Source organism: Lynx canadensis, chromosome A2 (genome assembly GCF_007474595.2).
Source record: "Lynx canadensis isolate LIC74 chromosome A2, mLynCan4.pri.v2, whole genome shotgun sequence".
NCBI lineage: Eukaryota > Metazoa > Chordata > Mammalia > Carnivora > Felidae > Lynx > Lynx canadensis.
In genome coordinates this window covers 77,185,820-77,206,747 of record NC_044304.2, presented here as the reverse complement: position 1 = coordinate 77,206,747, position 20,928 = coordinate 77,185,820, and the positions used below count along the sequence as shown (strand labels likewise).

The 20,928-nt window shown below is 42.6% G+C and overlaps 1 protein-coding gene and 1 long non-coding RNA gene across 2 annotated transcripts in view; one reads left to right on the top strand and one right to left on the bottom strand.

Moving 5' to 3' along the window:
• The window catches only part of PIK3CG (phosphatidylinositol-4,5-bisphosphate 3-kinase catalytic subunit gamma), a 33,845-nt gene extending 21,070 nt beyond the window's left edge, over positions 1–12,775 (top strand). Inside the window, 1 exon segment of the mRNA XM_030307778.1 lies at positions 11,514–12,775. Within this exon segment, the coding sequence (XP_030163638.1) occupies positions 11,514–11,792 (279 nt within the window). The 3' untranslated portion in view covers positions 11,793–12,775.
• The window catches only part of LOC115508780, a 291,964-nt gene that overhangs the window by 189,736 nt on the left and 81,300 nt on the right, over positions 1–20,928 (bottom strand). The window contains exon 3 of the long non-coding RNA XR_004343283.1: positions 6,487–6,699. This is a non-coding gene — a long non-coding RNA (uncharacterized LOC115508780). The remainder of the gene's footprint in view (positions 1–6,486; positions 6,700–20,928) is intronic.

Below are 20,928 nucleotides of genomic sequence, written 5' to 3'. Positions count from 1 at the left end.
CAACTGGGTTTCAGACTATTTCCAGGGATTTGACACATTTCAGTCCTGTTTTTCTTTAAAGTTAAAAATCACATATGTTGACAACTTCCTGGAACAGAAAAATGGTTCCAAAAATAATAATAATAACCTGGACGAATTTTACCATTTAAAGAAGTGGGGGGAAGGGGCGCCTGGGTGGCGCAGTCGGTTAAGCGTCCAACTTCAGCCAGGTCACGATCTCGCGGTCCGTGAGTTCGAGTCCCGCGTCAGGCTCTGGGCTGATGGCTCGGAGCCTGGAGTCTGTTTCCAATTCTGTGTCTCCCTCTCTCTCTGCCCCTCCCCTGTTCATGCTCTGTCTCTCTCTGTCCCAAAAATAAATAAACGTTGGAAAAAAAAAAAAAAGAAGTGGGGGACACTCAATTCTCCTGCAGAGGAGGGGGTTCATCTACCTAGCTTCAAGCACAGCGGCAATCCTGCCACCAGGAGAGGCAGGCGCAAAGGCATCCGCCCTCGCTGGCAGGCTCTCCTGCTTTCTGTGCCTTCTCTTCCTTTTTGTCAGCATCGCTCCCCAGAATGACCACCCAGAGCACCCGTGCCACCCCTAAAATCCCAGCAGCACTTCTTCCTGTAATCTTCTTTGTTGTTAAGTTTCAAAATATTCTTTAATGAAAAGATTTGGGATGTGGGAGGCCAAGGAGAGGTTGCTCCCGGCCCCAGGCAGCTTCCACTCCAAGCATGAAACCTTTGCAAGGCGCCTTTGTGCCAACCTCTTGGTCTGGGACCAGTTCTCCGTCCCTGTGACCAAAGCTGCTTTCTTAAAATCACTAAAACCTCTTTTTTTTTTAAGGGATTTTTAAAGGGATTATTTGAATGAAATGTGTAGAATGCTTCCCCCAGTGCCTAGACCACAGCAAAAATTTAATACACAGTAGCTTCCGATGTCACATACATCACAAAGGGTCTTCCAACTTTGAAAACTTTTAAGTTGAGAAGCCCTCTTTTTTTTTTTTTTTTTTTTTTTAATGTTTATTTATTTTTGAGACAGAGAGAGAGCATGAACGGGGGAGGGTCAGAGAGAGAGGGAGACACAGAATCGGAAACAGGCTCCAGGCTCTGAGCAGGCAGCACAGAGCCCGACGCGGGGCTCGAACTCACAGACCGCGAGATCGTGACCTGGCTGAAGTCGGACGCTTAACCGACTGCGCCACCCAGGCGCCCCGAGAAGCCCTCTTAGAAATGAGATCTCAAGTCCAACGGCAACATATGAAACACAAGAAAGTAGTAGCATTGTTCTGGTTAAAGAGCACGCGGGGGTCCAAGCTCTGCCTGCTTGCCCCCATCCCCCAACCTGCGCCCTTGTCTGCCCCCACCCCCCCACCGGACAACAGGAAAAACAGTGGACATATATACATCTATGTGTACAATTATACAGACACAGGCTTTCTAAAGTTTCCAGCTTGATAAAGATGAGCAGCAGGTTTTTCGTCATTTGACTCAGACCTTGTGACAATTTTTTTTTTTTTAAACACACTACTAAGCCTTCCGGATGTTTTTCTGTTTTTTAGTTTTATGTTCCCTTTTTGAGATGACATCCTTCAGGCTCTGGGAGTACATCTCTAAACCCTCTAAATAGCAACGCAGGATCTTGTATACTAAAACTGCCACTTTTAGGTAGGCTGGGAAATGTTGTATATATTTACATTTTGAATCAAAGGTGTCCTCATTTCCAGTGAACCACTAATTTTGAATGGGAAGGTTATTTAATGCATGCAGCACATTTAAATAACCTGTTAGGGAGGGTGGATAAAAGCTGACCCACTTTTTGTTAAGGGTGAGGTGAGCCTTCCCCACAAAGATTTAAAAATATATCTAGCTCTTGGCTGGTGGATAGAAGGCCAGAAAATGAAAGAGGAAGGCACTGTTTTATCCCACCCCTTTCTTTTTTCCAAACTACTCAGTTTAGCCCCGGACCATATTAATAAATTGTTTCTAGAATAGGGCAGACTTCGGGAGCAAGCTGTAATCGGACAAAAAGACATAAAACCAAGGCGTACTTACTACTTGAGTCCAGGAATATCTGTTAGCCTGCGGAGCACGGTCCTATACACCAGGTGCTAAACATGTACATTTCAGTGGTGACGATATTGATAAATACATTCTCTTTTGAAAACTCTCTCCCTTACTGAAGAGTGAAAAGAGAAAACAATATTTTACCCCAATAATTTATTTTAGAACCACTTTGCTTTAAATGTCACTAAACGGTTTTAGAACATAGATTACATGCAAATACATTTATATCATTAGCAAGTGAAATTTGCCTTCCCCTTTATTTTTATATAGGAATGTGGGGGCTTCGTTTCTAATTTTAAAAGTAGTAAGTGTTTCTTTTTAAAAAGCCAACAAAATATTTAAAATATCAGAAGGATATTAAGAACCCATTATCCCGCCTTCCAGAAATAACACTGTCAACATTTTAGTGTTTTTCCTTCATTCTATTATTTGGTATTATACAAGGTTATAAATTAACCAGAATTTGGTTAAAGACGGAACTTTACAGATACAGTGTGACTCCCTATAAACTGTTCAGTGGCTTCTCACCTCACTTTGAATAAAATCTAACTAAGCATTCCCTATAAGGCTCTCCCCACAGTCTCTCATTTGGTCAAGGTCACAGTGGCTTTCCTCCACATCCTCCCCATTCCTGCCTTCTCCCTGGAACACCCTCAGATCTCAGCCTCAATGTCATTCCTCAGAGCAGACCCCCAATGAGGTCCCTCGAGTTATCCTTTGCCTCAGCCCCTGCATGTTGCCTTCACAGCACCTATGACAGCATATCATTATATGTATGAGTCTGTGCAGCAGGACCACCCCTGACCGGACTCCCTCATCAGGGACCTGAGACCTAGTGAGCGCTCAGTGGTTATTTGCTGAGTGGAGGAGAGAAGGTTGGGGGGGGAGGGGGACAGTCTGGAATTGGTTAGTGGCTGGATGAGGCCAGGCGACCTCCTTGGATTTCCTCCTTCTCCATAATACATTGTATTCTGTGAGTTTATGAAATATCAACTCAGGCATAGATTGACAAGCTCCTGCCACACATATGTTAATAAGCCTTCAAGATACAGGTTAAATATCTACACATCAGAAGAGGAAGTAATCCTAGTTATGAAATCTGATGTGTTTTTTTAAATGTTTATTTGTTTTGAGAGAGAGAATGTGTGCTAGCTGGAGAGAGGCAGAGAGAAAGAGAGAGAGAAACTTAAGCAGGCTCCACGCAGTGCAGAGCCTGACATGGGGCTCAATCTCACAATGATGAGATCACTACCTGAGCCAAAATCAAGGAGTCAGACTCTTAACCAAATGAGTCACCCAGGCGCCCATGAAATCTAACATTTTATTAAATTATACAAAAATGTGGGGCGCCTGGGTGGGTGGCTCAGTTGGCTGGGCATCCAACTTTGGCTCAGGTCATGATCTCACAGCTTGTGGGTTTGAACCCTGGGTCAGGCTCTGTGCTGACGGCTCAGAGCCTGGAACCTGCTTCAGATTCTGTGTCTCCCTCTCTCTCTGCCCTTCCCCCACTCACGCTCTGTCTCTCTCTGTCTCAAAAATAAGTAAGTGTTACAAAAAATTTTTTTTAATTATACAAAAATGTAAGTGTCACATGGTGCCTGTTTACATTTTTGTGGAGAGTTCCTTAACAATATAAATATACATATTTTTCCCCGATTGGATTAGTAGCTCATGCCAAGAGAACAGGACACACAGTATATACCTATAGTGTACTTTCAATATGGAACAGTTTCCAAGGAGTGTGAACAACTTGGCCTAGTATATAAACAAGTATTTTGAAGATGTTCTTTGGACACAGTAGGCACTAAGCAAATGTATGTTCAATACAGCTGAAGAAACCAGGGGAGCCCAATAACACCTTCACAGGTGCATCGACATAAAGCAGGCGGCTTGATGAGCATACTTAAAAGGAAGGCATTTGCCCCTAGATGTCACTCTTAAGAAACATTTTATAGGAGAGTAGTCTGGGACCTATTCGTTGTGTTATTTTAGTCTTGGGTGCAGCTTTATCAGGCCCTGCCTGGTGCCCACCGCTGGCGGAGCTGTCCCCACCCTAGGGCGTACCCTGGAGCCTTCACCTGCAGGCTCAGCCCTGTGCCCAGTCTCCATGCAGTGTCCTGACCTGGGCTGTTAGGAAACCTTTATTCAAAGTCTATCTCTGCTGCCATCTTGCTCTCATCTTGGATCCCAGAGTCTTTTAACTACTTCTGCCTCAGTTAATCCACCTCCAGGACTGGGGTCCTGCTCCCTCCTGCCACTTGCCTTGTTGGAAATGCAAGTACTCTCCTTCACCCCAGCCACAGGGACCTCCCGGGCCACAGGGACCTGACCATCTGACCACTTCTGAGGACTGTGGTCCCCTCCCCATTATTTCCCATCCCTATTCTCTGGCTGCCCTTGTGTGGTAACCCTGCACTGGTCTACACCAGTAGCTATCTATACTTGTAACCTTCCAGGCTGGGCTTTCTCAGCCTCCTGCTCCATCCTGTTATAGTCCCCAGGCCCTGTTCTTCCATATCCAAGATAGCATACCATTTCAACACACACTTCTTAACTACCTGCTACATTTCAGGCCTGTGCCAGGCCCAGAGAAGGCCCAAGTCCTGCTGTAGCAAGGCAAGATGTCTTTACAGTTGAATAGCCTTCCAATATGACTTGTTCACAGATTCATCCTGATTTTAAAGCATTGAATCTTAGCATTCTTTCATCGTGTGTTTGCAGATGCCCAACAGTGTTCCAGACTCTGTTCTGGGCACAGGTGGCCAGGAGCACAGCCCTGACACACTGCAGAAGACACACACACACACACAAACACACACACACACACACACACACACACAGCTTTGTTCTAAGGATTGCAAAAGTGGTTTGCAGGGGGAGCAATCCTGCCCTGGGGGTTGGAAAGGGACTGCCAGTGAAGGGTTCTCATCAGCCCTTGATAAGATCAGTTCCATTTGTTAGGCAGATACAGGGAGGGGAGGAACACCCAAGCAGAAAGAATAACATTAGCAAGGGCATGAAGTGCGTATTTAGTATCAGTATTTAAGAACAAAAAGTACAGTTGTTTGGTATGGTTGGAACACAGGTATTGATGTGAATGTGTCCTGGAGTTTGGGTCAAGAAAGGAGATCTGCATTCCATTTGAAGCAGTGCAAGGGCTGGATTAGGGGGGTTAGAGAGCAAAGCAAAGAAGTCATTTAGAGCTCAATTGGTTAACCACAAATGACTGTAATAGAGGCCTACTATAGGTCAACAGGGAGATGACAAGTTTATCTGTCAAACTGCCCACAATACACTGAATTGATAAAGGATTCACTCTCAGGACCTACACCCAGGACCACTAACAAGGTCAAGCTCAGCCTTCTAGCCAGGCCTGAAGATGCTCAGTACTGTACTATCCATTGGAAGATACTATCAGAGAAGGGTCCAGCATCAGCCATTTGTAGGCGTTTGAATCCCCTGGTGAGGTACCTGCCCCAGACGCAGACTTGAAAGATGGCCTTGAATTGGACTGATGTGTTAATCTACCAGCATGCAGGGTCACTCAGTGTCTAAGATATTAGACCCCTGTGACTTTTAAACATTTATGGAGAATAAGCTTCCAACTGGTATCTTCTTTCAGTGTTTAGTTTCTTTTAGAGAAGTGTTTTGTCTACCTGAAGAATATTACCGAGGGGGTTACTCACCATGTTACCAAAAGTGTACTCTTTATAGAGATCCTCTTGTGAAATCTCTATCAGGTCATAATTTCTAGAAAAGCTGTGTTTCTCCTAACATTTTTAAAAAACTCTTCTGAGCATTGGTTAAATAATGGATTTGATTTTCCTTTTGGCTACAGATATATTTGAAGACCACCCATAGCAAGTAAATAGCATTTGTGATGTATAGCGTTAAACTGGTCTCTGTTCGAAATCCACTGTGATCTTTTCCTTTGTCATTCCTTTCCTTTTTCTACCCAATTCTAATTAATGTTATTTTGACTTTTGCGTATCCAGGTAATCCACCCTCAGTCTTTTTCAGAACAGGCTAGTGCGTGCATGCGCATACACACACACACACACACACACCCCTACATACAATCCATTTAGAATATGTGACTAAAGCAGAACGACCTAATTGTAACCTTTAGGTTTCTAATGAGCTTCCAAGTATCTGAGAAGAGGGCAATACCGCCCTTTCCCTGCTAGACAGAACTAGTCTGAGAATCATTCTTAAGAGGTCCTTAGGGATAAGAATCCTAATTCAAACTCAGCAAACACACAGCCAAGCGTCAGACACACTCTTCTTTCAGATTTCTCGGAAAGTGCTTCCTCCTGCCTTATGAGCTCGGCTAATCGGTGACTCTCTGTTTTGCCAAAATAACTTCTAAAGGCATTGCTTGGCCAATTCATTAATTTTTATACAAAACAAAAATAAAATCCTCTTTGACAGAAATACCATTTCTATCCACCGTCTCCTTCCTCCAGCAGACAGCGGCAGCATTAATATTTAGGAAAAGTCAGTGGGTGAGGACATTGCTTTTCATTGACGGCTATTTGTGAGTTTTCTTCTCTCTCTTCTCTGGGCCCCGGAGTTCCTGTTTTGTAGTCCTGGGGCTACTTCCTCATTTGTGTCAAGATGGACAGTAATATTTCACTTCCACTTTGTTCTCTAGATGAAAATATAGGAGTTTGTTTTAAGAAAAAGTAGGCCCATTCCGTATGACCCTGCACAGTCTGAGGCAGCCAGAACTCACTGGCAGTTAAGAAGAAATTAGGAGACTGTGTATAGAAAGTTTTCAGTTTAGTGAACTACGTTGGGCCGGTTAACAAATCAACTCCAAGTTTGGACCCCTAAATGATCATGAAGTCCTTTGTTCCCAAGACTTATGGGAGTGGTAGCTTTGTAAAAACAATCCTCTCTTTTGGTACTAGATGCTGTAATCAAGGCATTTGAATCAACTATGAAATTAAGAGCTGATATACTATCTAGGCTCAATCACTTGATCAGCTACTCATGTATACCATTCCGGCTAACAACGTTTCAGTGTTCCCCACATTCACATCCATTAACAAGTACATTACACCAAATCCCTGAAATCAGGTTCTTCCTTTGCCCCTTCTTCTCCACTCAATATTATAAAGCCTTCCCCAGGCAGCTGAGAAGGACAGAATGAGGATGTCTGAGGTCAGTGCGAGGCAGGCCTGGCAGAAGGGAAAAACTCTGCTTCCCCAGCCAGTCACTTCTGTGTTCTGTGCTTCCACACCAACCCCCCCCCCAGGTCCCCAGGCCACATCCTCAGTCCCCCAAACCACAGGCCTCCAGCCCCAAGGCAGCATGGCCAGGGTTCTTTCAGACACCCTGTGGCTGAGCACAAAGGGCAGAAATGAAACTTCTGGGGCTTGAGGGGGTGGAGCAAGCACCCAGCTGTGCCCCTGGGGCAAGAGAACCATCTGCACACACAGCCAGGGTGCTGGCTTCCTACTTCCCACCCACCTCCGCATTGAGAAGTGAGCGTTCAATAATGCAACTTCTCATACTATTAATAATAATTGCCGACCACATACATAGCACTGAAATCTCACCACAACCATATGAAACGGGTATTGTTATTATTCTTCTTATTCTACAGATGAGGAAACTGGGGTCCAGAGAGGTTAAGTGATTTTTCCAATGACAAACAGCTTGTCGGTAATAAAGCCAACATTTGAACCCAGGCAGCAAGGTGTGAACCTGCACTTCTTACCGTGGCTCTGTACTATAAGAAAAAGAGAATAAATCTCTAATTAAATCTCTAAGCCTGCACTGCCAGTCAGAATTTACACATTGTGTCTGACCAGCATAGGGCATGAAAATCTGGGGGGAGGAAAGTTCTTTCTCACAGAAGTGACCCTTGTATGTAAAAATCAGAACTGAATAAATTCGAACCAGCAGAAATGCTTTATATAGAGGAGATGGCCTTCGAGACTGACACAAGACATTTGTCTTCCTTTACCATGTCCCTGTGTGCTATAGTGACGAGTGAATCCGTGGGTTGCTGCTGAACAAATATGCACCGGAGCACCTACGGACTGGTGTTAGAATAGCTTGGCCCCAGGTCAATTTCCCTTCTCAAAAATGTTCTGTTAAGGAGTTTGACCACACAGTGAGCTCAGAAAGCAAGGGTTGTGCCTGAAGCCCCCAGTGTACAGAAGGATAGAAAATAATTAAAAATCAGAATGTACTCTAATTCAAAATCAAAAGGCATCCCCATCTCTGCCCTTGTGAAAATTGTGTGAGCTAACAAATTAATAAGCCAGTTGCCCGGGGTGAAGTCTGCCCTTTGCCTGTGTAATCACCAAGAAATGAGAGTGACTTTGGTCAGTCCAATGGAGGAGCAAAAGATAATGATTTCCGGACATAAGTGAAGTCATTAAGGATGCAAGAACACTACTGCGCTGGGTCCACAGTAGGAAGAGCCCAGTCTTTTGAGTCTGGGAGTGTCCAGCTCCCTGACAAGTAAGCAGAAAGCAGGTAAAAGTGATCTACCCTCCAGGTAGGGAAAGGAGAGGACTAACACTTATTGAACACTTGCTATGTGCCAGTCTCTGTGCCAGACATTTTTTATATATATGGTCTCATTTAATGCCAGATCCGTCCATGGGTTTTTCTACTTAGACAGGGTGATGTGTTCATGGTCCAGCCTTGACACACAGAATGATATAGGCATGACCGCCATGACCATTGCCGTTATCCTGCCACGTGCAAATGACACACACAAGATAATGTAAAAGCAAACAGGAGGAGTGCCTGGGTGACTCAGTCGGTTAAGCATCTGACTCTTGGTTTCTGCTCAAGCCATGATCTCACGGTTCATGAGTTCGAGCCCTGCATTGGGCTCTGCACTGACAGTGAGGAGCCTGCTTGGGACTCTGTCTCTCTCTGCCCCTCCCTTACTCTTTCTCTCTTTCTCTCTCAACACGTAAATTTAAAAACTTAAAAAAAAAAAAAAGAAAAGAAAACTCACTATCTTAACATTTTGGCCTGTAGACTTCCAATCTCTTTTCCATATAAATATTTTGTGTTCATTTGCCAACATGGGCTGATGCCACCTATGTTGTTGTTTTATGCCTGCTTTTTAACTCAGACACTTTCACATGCTTGTTCAATATTCTTTCACAGTATCATTCTAGCAGTTACAGAGCAGGCAGTTGTAGGTACTTTCATCAGTACCCAACTGTAGGATATTTAGGTTACCTTCAAGTTCTCGCATTTTTAAACATCCTAACAAATATTCTTATGTATTGGTCACTGCAAAATTATCCAAGTTTTTTTTTAAATTTTTTTTTAATGTTTATTTATTTTGGGGACAGAGAGAGACAGAGCATGAATGGGGGAGGGGCAGAGAGAGAGGGAGACACAGAATCGGAAGCAGGCTCCAGGCTCTGAGCCATCAGCCCAGAGCCCGACGCGGGGCTCGAACTCACAGACCGTGAGATCATGACCTGAGCTGAAGTCGGACGCTTAACCCACTGAGCCACCCAGGTGCCCCAAAATTATCCAAGTTTTTAAAGGTAAATTTCTAGCATGAAAATTGCTGGGTACAAGGACATAGGCATTTTTTTAAAGTCCAGTTTATTGAGGCATTATTCACCTACAGCAGAACTGGGCCTTTTTGTGGGTACAGTTCTTTGAATTTTGACAAATGCATCAGTCACGTAACCATCACCGCAATGAGCTTCTCTAACATTTATTAGCATTCTAAAGCTTTTGATGCATGTTATCAAATTGTCTGCTAGTAAAATTATACCTATTCCCACCTACCATCAGCCTATGAAAGGTGAACATTGGGTATTATTCTTCAAAAAAAAATTTTTTTTAAGATTTTCCAGTTGGATAGGTGAATGTTTCCATCTCATTCCCTTACATATCTTTGATTACAAATGAGGTTGCATATTTTTTCACATTTATGCTCTGTTTTTATGCCTTATGGTGTGAAATCACATTTATATCCTTATATCCAGATTTTTTTGAAGTATTTATATCTGTAATCATTAACTTCAGTTTTCTTCAACACACCATCTTTGCCAAGTTACAACATTAAGGTTGGGCTGTCCTCGTGTTGTAAAATTGAGAACCTTGCACTTTCTTCTTTACTTTGGCACAATATGATTGAAATAAGCATGCCTTGCTTAATAAGTGGACTTAACTCACCTGTGGCACCTTGCTCAAAGGCTTTTGGAGAATGTGCCAGGCAAAGCATTTTTTTAAATTTTTTTTAACTTTATTTTTGAGAGACAGAGCATGAATGGGGGAGGAGCAGAGAGAGAGGGAGACACAGAATCCAAAGCAGGCTCCAGGTTCTGCATGGTCAGCACAGAGCCCAACGCGGGACTCAAACCCATGAACCACGAGATCATGACCTGAGACGAAGTAGGACGCTTAACCGACTGCGCCACCCAGGCGCCCCACGCCAAAGCATTTTTAAAGCCCTCTCACTCAGTATTCAGAATGTGTGTAGGGGCTCCTGGGTGGCGTAGACGGTTAAGCATCTGACTCTTGATCTCGCCTCAGGTCAAGATCTCACAGTTTTTAAGTTCAAGCCCTGCATCAGGCTGTGTGCTGATGGCACAGAGCCTGCTTAGGATTGTGTCTCTCCTTCCTTCTGCCCCTACCCTGCTTTTATTTAAGTTTTTAAATAAACTTAAAAAAAAGAATTTGTATTAAAATTCCCAAGTTTTTTCAACAGTTTGGAGCATCAGTGAAACGCTAATACATTGGTTTTCTTAGAATAGGCCAAATTGTAAAATAAAGGTGAAAACAAAACCTCAAACGCCACATTTCCATCATTTCTCTGGATTCCGTTAGCCCTTGGCAAACACGTATGCTTACATGAAGCTCAGTGATCCCAGTATGGTGTTCAAAAACTGACTCATTTCTTTAAAGAGAGTACAGAAATTTCTACCTTCAGTTTCCTAGGAGAGAAACTGATGTGAAAGGTAGAGTAAGAAAAAAGATGAAATCGGGGCGCCTGGGTGGCGCAGTCGGTTAAGCGTCCGACTTCAGCCAGGTCACGATCTCGCGGTCGTGAGTTCGAGCCCCGCGTCGGGCTCTGGGCTGATGGCTCAGAGCCTGGAGCCTGTTTCCGATTCTGTGTCTCCCTCTCTCTCTGCCCCTTGCCCGTTCATGCTCTGTCTCTCTCTCTCTGTCCCAAAAATAAATAAACGTTGAAAAAAAAAATTAGAAAAAAGATGAAATGTACCGTATCAACCAGTTTTCCCCGAGCACACCCTGGACATGGGCGATTACACTAATGTGCTTCCTAGGGTATGGAAATAGCATATGTTCTCATCAAACCCTCCATCTGAGAAAGAGGATCTGCCCTGTTGGTGGTAGCTTCCTCTCATGGACAGGATAATGCTATGTAAATTCCAGGATCCCTGGGCAGTCATCACCCTACTTAGTTACCGCATCAACATAACTGTACTTTCTTTCCCTTTATCCAGGACGTCTGCGTTAAGGCTTACCTCGCCCTTCGTCATCACACAAACCTGCTGATCATCCTCTTCTCCATGATGCTGATGACAGGAATGCCCCAGTTAACAAGCAAAGAAGATATTGAATATATTCGGGATGCCCTAACAGTGGGGAAAAGTGAGGAGGATGCTAAGAAGTATTTTCTTGATCAGATCGAAGTGTGTAGAGACAAAGGATGGACCGTGCAGTTTAACTGGTTCCTGCATCTTGTTCTGGGCATCAAACAAGGGGAGAAACATTCAGCCTAATTCTTTGGGCTAGAATTAAAAACAAGTGAGTGTTCTAAAGCTTTAAGTCAGCATGTCCATCATTGAACTTGGACTGATGGACAGGACATTATGAAAGCTGGCACTTCAGAAATGCAGCTCTGTTGCTGGTTGAACCCTTTACTGGAGAAAAACACTGGCATGTCGGTTTGTTTAAATAATGTTCAGTTTTAGGCTTGTATGCAGGTTTGTTTTTCCTCATTTGCTTCAGTGATGTTGGAGAACATTCTAAGTTTAAACAAACTATTTCTTCATTGTGCCTGCTGGTTTGACTGTCTTATTATCAAGTGCCTCTGGAAATTGGGAATAATTGGTGACATCTCTTTTCATCTGCGTATACTCTCAATTTGGGTCATTCTTGTGCTCCTCAACCTCTTTAGAGAAAAAGACGTAATCGTAACCTCTGTCTCATTCCCTAAAGGACACTTCCAAACATCCCCCTCCATGTCTGTAGATGATAGCGATTTGCTAAAAGCAAAGGAAGGCGAGTTGGTCTTTTCAGTGTCTTTTGTAATTAGGTTCTTGTACAGTGTACAGCTGAGATGCACAAACATACAATGGAAAATCTGAACCTTTGTGCCCTGGCACTTCTCTGCTGGTCTGCTTCAGGGTTACGAAGAGGAAGAACAGAGAGGAGACCATTCATCTTAACTTGGCCCAAGAGCAGATTGCCAATTCCAGCTACTACAGCCTTCTCCAGCATGGAAACAGGAAGAAACTAAAGGGACTCATTTTTCACCTTTACATCCTCCTCCCTGCCTCCTTTCTTCCTTAACTGTTACCCTCCCACAACTCTTTACCCAAGTTGTGAAGTCCTCAAGAATGCATCTACCCTAGAATTCAAAACTTAGTTGAAAAGCAATTTCTCCCCTAGGGTTACTGGAATTTTATGTACTTATTTGTAAAAATGTTTGGTGGAGTTTTTTTTTTAAGTATATTATTAAAGAGGACATTCTAGGAAATGTGGATTTGTTTTCACACACCTTAATTTTACATTTTGGTCTAAGAATTTTTATTCTTTTTTTTTTTTAATGGAAGAAGGTATTTGGTATCTGAACAGTATTTCATATTAGCAAGAACACTACTTGCCCTGTTCATCTCTCAGTTTAAAGGACTTTTAAACTCTGACACATTCTTCAGATTTCCTAAAAATTGAAATGGTTTCTTTAAAAACCATGTTCATCTCCTAAATAGCTTGCTATTTATTGGAAGTGTTGTTTAACCTTAGAGAAAGATTGTTAAATTATTTATAAAATATTTCTAAATTACCTATAGTTAATACTTTACCTAGAAATAACTGTTAACCATCTCTGTGTTTAAACACAATCAGATATAAATAGGTATTTAAGTTAAAACTTTTCTAAATAGATACCTTTGGTGTAGCCTGAACTTTTTTTTTTTTTTTTTTTGTATATGCAAAAGGCCTTTGAAGGTATGGGTAACACTGCTTCCTTGCCGGCTGAGCCTTTCCCCTGCTTCATAAGGTGTCTAGAAAGAACTCTTCCTTGACAGCTCGTTCTTTCAAAACTACTCCATCCCCCGGTACGGAAGACCATGCCCTGCAACGCATTAATGAATGCATTGATGGAAGATAGATGTTGTATGACATTTTTACAACTATTCCCCACCATTCTTCTGAACAAGAACAGGAAGGATGATGCTTTCTAATTGAGAAGATGTAGTCATTATTCTTATAAGAAATAGCTGAGCTGGCCCTTGCACAGATTCTGCTTTTTATTTGAATTGCTGAAATAATCGTCTTGATAGAAGAGTTAGAGGAATGTATTTATATTTAGCTTGCTGGCACATGGGCATACCTATTTTCAGATGGACAAGTTCTTTTGTTATGCTGACACACAACACATTGGGCCTGATTCTTCTGTATTTCAGTGAAGGTAGAACTTTAACTCTTTAGACTTACAGACAAAAATTACTTCTGTGTGCCTCTTCCGTTCATTATTTACAGTGAATCACATGACCCACAGCTTTTAGACCTTTGAAAACGTTCTAGAGTTCAGGTCATCTCCTCCTGGGAGGAGATTTGGGGGAACTACCCACAACTCTGTCTTCACTGCCAGATGAAAACAGAGATTACAGGTCAGATGATTTGGGTAAAAGCAGCTTTCATGTATGTCCAGGACTGGATACATGATTTGCAGAGCCCAGTACAAAATGAAAATGTGGGGCCTGCCATTCAAAAATTATTAAGAAGTTCAAGAGAGCAACAGCAGAGCATGAAACCAAGCACAGGAACTTCTGACCATGAGTCACTGCACAGGTCACAAGCCTGTGAAGCTGGCGCTGTACAGATCTGAATAATGGCTTTGATGCTCAATTTTGCATTTGGACTCCATCTGTATGAGTTCAGATAAAGTGCCCAGATCGAAATGCTGTTTATGTTCTAATTAAAATACCTCATTTCTGTGGCTGTACATTTGGACGTAAAACACTGGCCCATTGATTTAGGCCTGGAACAATGGCCACTAAAAGGACAGCAAAGCAGATGTTCGAGACCTAGCCCCATATGACCCCATTTAACTACCTTTAGTGGAAGTATGAGGGAGTGGAGACCTCGTAGATAAAATATAGAAATTCCTAGAGAAGACTCTTGACTTTTAAAAAGGTAACTTTATTAACTATATATATTTATAGGAGATGAATCATTTTTTAAAGAAAGACCAGAAGGGCACCTGGGTGGCTCAGTCGGTTGGGCATCCAACTTCGGCCCAGTTCATGATCTTGCGGTTTGTGAGTTTGAGCCCCGCATCGGGCTCTGTGCTGACAGCTCAGAGCTTGGAGCCTGCTTCAGATTCTGTGTCTTTCTCTCTCTGCCCCTCCCCCACTTGTGCTCTGTCTCCCTCTGTCCCTCAAAAATAAATAAACGTAAAAAAAAAATTAAAGAAAGGTTAGATATGGGAATTCTGTGGGATAATTTGGAGGCTGGGAATCCTAGGTAAATGGAAATTATTTTTTTGATATGGGCCAAAAAATAATTTAGAAAGTATATTTCTGGAGCAAGTTCTGGCGTTTGGCAAACCAGGCTCTATTTGCCATGGCTATGAAATAAATTGTCAGTTATATTTTACAACATGAAGAAAAAAGTTTTTGGATTTTTAAGGACTCTGCCATCTTATATCTGTTTTACCCAACCTAATAATTCTGGTCAATTAATCTGGTTCTTATCTGTGTGCTTGTCTGCATATTTGCAAGGACTCATTTTTAGGACAGATGCCAGGGGAGCCTAAAGCACACACCTTGGCAAAGGCGCTCATTCAGAAAGTCAAGAGATATTTCCTCTTCTGGACAGTCCAGCTATCCCCACTTGTATTTGCATTTCAATTACAATCGTTGAATGTAAATTCAAATTAAAGAATCGACGCCTTGTATTCTCTGTACACGTCTTTTAATGTCTGAAAGTCCAGATATTCCTGAAAGTCAGATTCCTTAACAAATCTTTATGGAGTATGGTGCCTGGCTGGCTCAGTCAGTCTGACTCCTGACATGGGCTCAGGTCATGATCTCACAGTTTGAGTTAAAGCCCCGCATTGGGCTCTGTGCTGATAGCATGGAGCCTGCTTGGGATTTTCTCTCTGCCCTTCCCCCCCTTGCTGTCTCTCCCTCTCTCTCTCTCTCTCAGAATAAATAAATAAACATTAAAAAAAGAAGAAAGAAAAAATATCTTTATGGAGTGCCCACCGCCCTACTAGACTGTGTGCTGAGGACTGGGTATTAGAATGTGGAACAAAATCGACCCAGCCTCAGTCCTTAAAAGGTTTATAGTTTGCTGGCAATAGCAGACACCTCATAATGGTTGTGTCTTGTGGGTCAAATTGTGTCCTCCCAAAAAGATGAAGTCCTCACCCTTGGTCCCTGTAAATGTAATTCTATTTGAATTAGGTTCTATAGATGTAATAGAGTTAAGGTGAGGTCATGATGGTGAGCCCTGATTCAATATGTCTGGCATACTCAAAAGGAAAAAGAATGTGATAGAGGTAGAGATAGTGTCTACCAGCCAACGGACACCTGGGGTACCAGATGCCGGAAGAAGCAAGGAAGGGTCCCACCCTAGAAGCTTGAAGGGAGCATGGCCCTGCCAACACTTGCAGATGTCTAGCCTCTAGAACTGTGAAAGAATAAATTTCTACTGTTTTGAGTCACCCAGTGTGTGATATTTTGTTATGACATCCCTAGGAAATTAATAGAGTGTCGACCATCATCAGTTTTGTGGGGGTTTCTTTTTGGAGGAGCAGACAGAGTTTATGTAAGTAAACCTGTTTGATGCTTTCTACTGTTACCAAAAAGACTTAATTGAGTGCAAAATATGTGACAAAGTGCTAATATACTTAATATATAAAAAGCTGTAATAATTCAATAAGTAAAAAATGAATACCTTATCAGAAAATGTTGAATTCACCAAAAAAATACATGTGGCCAATAACCATATCACAAGAACCCCAAATCACTGCTGATGAAGCAAATGCAAATTAAGATAATTTAAGTGTCTTTTCACCATCAGATTAGGAAAGATTGGTAATACTGAGAGTTGGTGATAATTTGGAAGAAAGAATACTCTAGCACACTGTTGAAAACAGAGCAAGTTGATAAAATTTATGCATGGCATTTTGTCACATTTTATCAAAATTAAGAAGATATTGGGGTGGCTCAGTCTGTTGAGCATCTGACTTTTTTTTTTTTGGAGACAGAGAGAGAGCACACAAACGGGATAGGGTCAGAGAGAAGTAGAGACAGAATTCCAAGCAGGCTCTGCAACATCAGTGAGAGCCCGCTGCAGGGCTTGAACTCACAAACTGTGAGATCATGACCTGAGCCCAGATCAAGAGTTGGACGCTTAACCGACTGCACCACCCAGGCGCCCCAAGCATCTGACTCTTGATATCAGCTCACGTCATGATCTTTCAATCATGATCTAGACGCTCCATGCCGAGTGTGGAGCCTGCTTGGGATTTTCTCTTTCTCTCTCTCTCTTGCTCATCTCCTCCCCGACTCACACACAGGAGAGTGAGCTGGGTATGGGCAAAGACAGCGGGGAGCCCGATGTGGGGCTTGATCTCAGGAACTATGAGATCACGACCTAAGCTGAAATCAAGAGTATGAGGGTTAACTGACTGAGCCACCCAGGAGCCCCAATAAATCAACTTAAAAAAAACAAAAGAAAAAGAGGATGTCTATTCTCCTACCCAGCAAGTTCACATCCAAGAATTTATCCTTTAGAAACTATCCGACAAGTGTGCAAAGACTTACAGACAAAACCAGTTACCAATATTCTTTATAATACAACCCAAAATTGGAAATGGCCTAACAGTCCCTCAATAGGGGATTGGTTAATTAAATCACATTCATACAATGGAGTACAATGAAACCCCTGAAAAGATAAGGTAGATGAAAATGTATTAACATCCACGTAGATCTATGACATAATTGAGTGAAACAAGGTGGTTACCAGGTCAGTGTTGCAGTACAGTCATATTCAAGTAAAAATGTAAGCTTATAGCAACATTAAAAGGCTGGGAGAATATATTCACACCAAACTGTCAATTGTGATTTTTTTTACCCTACATTTATTTTTTTTTTCTCTCGGGTTTTGGGAAACTTGATGCTATATTTTTGAATTTTTTAAAAAGGGAAAAATAGTATTTTAATTTTGGGAAAACAATACAGTCTACACGATAATCATATCCTTTAGCTTACATCAAGCCTCACTAAAAGCTCAGAAAATTTTGTTTCTCTAAGGGAAAAAAAAACCCATGAAGTCAGCAGTTGTCAAGGAGTGACGGCCAAGCTGTTGTCAGAACTTTCTGGCATACAAATGACCGTGTCAAAGTTTCCTGTCTTACTCAACCCTACCTGGTTGTGATCTTTGGTACACTAATGCCAGCCTGATCCATCCCCTAAAATGATAATGCTTTTAGAGAAGAGAGGCCTCCAAGGATGCTGTCTGTTTAGTCAGTAAGGGATGCCTTGCCCGGGCCAGCTCTTGTCAGCTCTGCAAATCTTCTACACTGAGCTCTCTAGCTCACACATGACGTCCCCCTTGGAGGTGCAAAGCACCTCATTTTCACTTCTCGGGGAGTGCCAGAATTTTTTCTATGCATTCACTCATTAGTACAAATTAAATCTCACTGCCTGTGGCTTTGGTATGATGTTTTCCTTCTGGGAGCTGGGCTCTGAGTCTGGGTTTATAATGCACCGGTCATTCAATTTGGAGGATATGATGGAGACAGGGACGTAAAAAGGAACATAGAATTTACCTGCAGCCCCTCTGTATCTCGTAGTGGGTGGCCAGTCCCCTGACAAGTTTTATACGCAGAGAATCAAACTCAGAATTCTTCTGATTACACTTAAGTGTTAAAATGGGTCCCTATTCTCTTCAGAGATGTGCCCACCATGACCCCCACCATTTCCAGCCACATGCAGGGTTGTGGCTGAACAGAACCTCCCATTACCGGATGTATATGGCAGCCAAAGCCATACTGGTCCCTAGCACCCCCACCCCATGCCTTTCTTTGTATCATCGCCAAACACCTGTTCTACAAAATTACCAGAGTCTCCACTGGGAAAATCCTGTGGCCACAAACCACTGCCAAATCCCTGAGTTCTCCCTGGCTCTCTTTCCCCAATCCATGGCTCTAGAAACCAGAAGAGACAATTTCTCTGTATTTTTAATTTTTTTTTAATGTTTATTTATTTATTTAGAGAGAGGGGAGGAGAGAGAGGCAGGGAAGGGCGGGGGTGGGGAGGGAGAGGGAGAAGAAGAGGGAGAGGGAGTGGGAGAGAGAATCCAAGCAGGCTCCACACTGTCAGCATGGAGCCTGATGCAGGGCTCAAACTCATGAACTGTGAGATCATGACCTGAGCTGAAATCAAGAGTCAGCCGCTTAACTGACTGAGCCACCCCAGTGCCCCACTAATTTCTCAATTTTGAAGCAACCCCTTGCTTAGGCAGTAATTGTTTATCATGGCAAAGCACATTCTGTAGGTTTTCAACTGGTAGAGGAGTTTGACTCCTTTAACCTATACAGATTTAAAGGAGTCTGAGACTTGAGATACCCTAGTGGAAAGCCAGGGTGAGTGTGTGTGGCTGTGGATGCAGAGTGGACCATAAGCCAGTAACTGGGGGATAATCCACTTTAAAGTCAGCCAGATGCCACAGTAGCAGTTCAGAGTAGGTGAGGCAGGAAAGAGGGTAGATCGGTGGCTCCGGCATTTGATCATTCCAAATTCAGTACAAACTGTCCACCTGAAAGAGTTGTCTAATCTTGCTAAGCTTCAGCTCTCTCCTCCATAAACTGGGTAGAGAGTGGTACCTCTTTCACAGAACTGCTGTGCAGATTAAATGAAATCGTGAAAGTGAGGGGTGTCTGGGCGGCTCAATCAGTTAAGTGACTGACTTTGGCTCAGGTCATGATCTCGCAGTTCATGAGTTAGAGCCCACATCAGGCTCTGTGCTGACAGCTCAGAGCCTGGAGCCTGCTTCAGATTCTGTGTCTCCCTCTCTCTTTGTCCCTCCCTTGTTCTCGCTCTGTTTGTCTCTCTCTCTCTCTCAAAAATAAACAAACATTAAAAAAATGTTTTTAAATAAATAATGAAAGTGAAGCATTAACTGGAATGTCTGGAGTCTTTGCTCAATAAACAAAAGCCATTGTTTCCGTGCTCCTTTTCAAGGAAGGCTGAAGAATCTCAAGAAATCAAAAGTTCTAAGGCATTATCCTTGGAATGACTTCTAGAAGTAAATGATGGAAATCTTAATGACTTTATAAATATGACATCCTCCCAGTATGACTTCAAAGGAGAAATAATTTCCACTCTATGTCAACATCAGATACCAAGGAAATCTTTTAAACAACATCCTTCTCGGACCAGTTAATCTAATCAGTGTACGTTATCCGTGGGTTCTGTCTGGGCCTAAGGAAAGTTAGAGGGCCTGGAACCAATTGACAAGGCCATTAACTCCTATTCACTTTCCCCCTCCCTGTGAACTTTATGGAAAGTTAATTTATATAAAATACAATTCAGCCATTTAAATGTATCATGTGATAAGTTTGACACACGTCACACCCATATATCCATCTATCACCACAGCCAAGATCCAGCACGGCCCCATCACCAAAAAGCTCCCTCAGGCCTGCATGTAGTAAATTTCTTCCCATGTCTTCACTGAAATGCTTTCTGTCACTATAGTTTTGCCTTTTCTAGAACTGCATATAAATGGAATCATGCAATATGTGGTCTTTTGTTCACATAGTATGATATTTTGGAGATTCATCTAGATTGCCTAAATAAAATATAATTTAGGGAGGTTCATTTGCTGGACAGGTTTGCTATGGTTCACTCTACAGTCAAATGCCAACTTTCACTTTTGTCTGCTGTCTGTGACAATGCATGCCCATGGCTCCTGTTCTGTCTTAGATTATTGAGAAAGACCCATTATTACTCTTACCTTGTTGTTTATATAAGATAATAGATGACAAGGAGCTTTCATTTCCTCTGGTTTTGAAATAGTGCAGCGGTAGATTGTAATATTCCCCACTGCTGCCGAAGGGCAAGCAACTAGCAGTGCCAACAGACAGACAAACACAGGAACCCCTGAAGTCATCAGAGAATCTAGAAAAGAGACCTTCTAGAGCAGCGTGTCTCCTAACGTGCACATAAATCACTAGGGATACATATTCTGATTCCATAGTGTAGGACAGGGCCTGGGGTTCTGTCTCTCCAACAAGCTTCCAGGGGAAGCCGATGCTTCTGGTCCCCAAACCACACTTTGCATAACAAGGTTCTATAAGACACAGAGGCAGATTCTGTGGGTTGGTAGGGAATGTCAAAGCAATAAGAAGGCTGAAAATATGTACCAATCTGCACCTGAGAAATACTACCCAAAGACATGAATTTTCATCAATCCATATATGTGTATGTATATATCATCTTTGTTTTTTCTAATGGCATCTCAATTTTCTCATCTGTAAAATGGGAATTAAACTATCTGTGGTAGGTAGACCTCCAGTATGGTCCCCTATGATCTCTGACTCCTGATGTTACACCCCTGTGGGATTCTTTCCCCATGAGTATGAACTGGGTCTAGTGAGTTGCTTCTAACAAATAA